This window comes from Charadrius vociferus, unplaced genomic scaffold (assembly GCF_000708025.1).
Source record: "Charadrius vociferus isolate BGI_N301 unplaced genomic scaffold, ASM70802v2 scaffold406, whole genome shotgun sequence".
NCBI lineage: Eukaryota > Metazoa > Chordata > Aves > Charadriiformes > Charadriidae > Charadrius > Charadrius vociferus.
In genome coordinates this window covers 1-1,247 of record NW_009648948.1, presented here as the reverse complement: position 1 = coordinate 1,247, position 1,247 = coordinate 1, and the positions used below count along the sequence as shown (strand labels likewise).

At 58.9% G+C, this 1,247-nt stretch overlaps 1 protein-coding gene across 1 annotated transcript in view; it reads left to right on the top strand.

Moving 5' to 3' along the window:
• Positions 1-857, top strand: part of IGF2BP2 (insulin-like growth factor 2 mRNA binding protein 2) — a gene marked incomplete at its 3' end in the record, with an annotated part of 23,207 nt that extends 22,350 nt beyond the window's left edge. The window contains exons 11-13 of the mRNA XM_009887373.1: positions 62-136; positions 371-502; positions 744-857. Coding sequence (XP_009885675.1) covers positions 62-136; positions 371-502; positions 744-857 — 321 coding nt within the window. The remainder of the gene's footprint in view (positions 1-61; positions 137-370; positions 503-743) is intronic.
• Positions 858-1,247: the final 390 nt, after the last annotated feature.

The following is a 1,247-nucleotide window of genomic DNA, read 5'->3' as shown; positions in this document are numbered from 1 at the left end:
AGGGAAGGTCTTGCGCAAGTGGGGACTACGTTCACGCTCCTTTTCCCCCATCCCGCCCCAGATCGCCCCGGCAGAAGGTCCCGAGGCCAGCGAGCGGATGGTCATCATCACGGGGCCGCCTGAGGCTCAGTTCAAGGTGCGCTGGGTGGGGGCTGTGGGTGGGGGGACACACTAAGGGACAAGTCAAGAGCGTCCCTGTGGTCACCACTGTGCTGCCAGCCTGGCTTGGCCTCCCTCAGCTCCAGGGCAGCTCTTTGCTGGGTACCATGGTTTTGATGCTGCTGGACATGGGGACATCATCACCTTTGGGGATGGAGAGGCACAGCGGGCGCTGCCTGATGGTTTTCCTTCCCGTCTGTCTCCTCCCCAGGCCCAGGGGCGAATATTTGGGAAGCTGAAAGAGGAAAACTTCTTTAACCCAAAAGAAGAAGTGAAGCTTGAAGCCCACATCAAGGTGCCTTCCTTCGCCGCCGGCCGCGTGATAGGCAAAGGTGGCAAGACGGTAGGTGGTGGTACCCCGGGGACACAGAGTTGGACATCACCCATCACCCCTGCCCAGCCCAGGGGGACAAATGCTCAGTGGTTTCAGTGATGTCTTGACCCTCAGCCCCCATGTCCTGGTGGTGGTTCTCATTGGTCCCAAGGGAGGAGGGGGGCACAGAGGGTGCCTGGTGCCGTGGTGACACCGACAGCGGAAGATTTTTGGCTCTTCCACAACAAAACCCTCTTGTGGTTCCCTCCAGGTGAACGAACTGCAAAACTTAACCAGCGCAGAAGTCATTGTGCCACGAGACCAAACCCCGGACGAGAACGAGGAGGTCATCGTTAAAATCATTGGGCATTTCTTTGCCAGCCAGGTACGGTTTGGCCGTGGCTTTACCCGATATTCCCCGGCCGCTTTCGTCCACCGAGGAAAGGCGCGGGGCTGGCTGAGCCCGGCACCACCCGAGCATCCCGCCGCTCTTCTTTTGGGTGGTCCCTGTGCCCCCAGGACTCACTGAGGGTGTTTCGGCAGCTCCCCCCGGCTGTGCGAGCACTGAAATTAAAAATTGGCTCCATTTAGCTAAAAATACGTGTTTTGGATGCCGTGCAGAGCGGCACCCGGGGTGCGAATGGACTCCTCGGTGGCGGCAAAGCCACCCACATCCCACCTGGGTGCATCTACTATAACCTTGGCTCGAGCAGGATGGTGGCCCCCAGAAAAATTCATGCTCTCGCGAGGAGCGATGGAGGAAGCACAAGTTAAA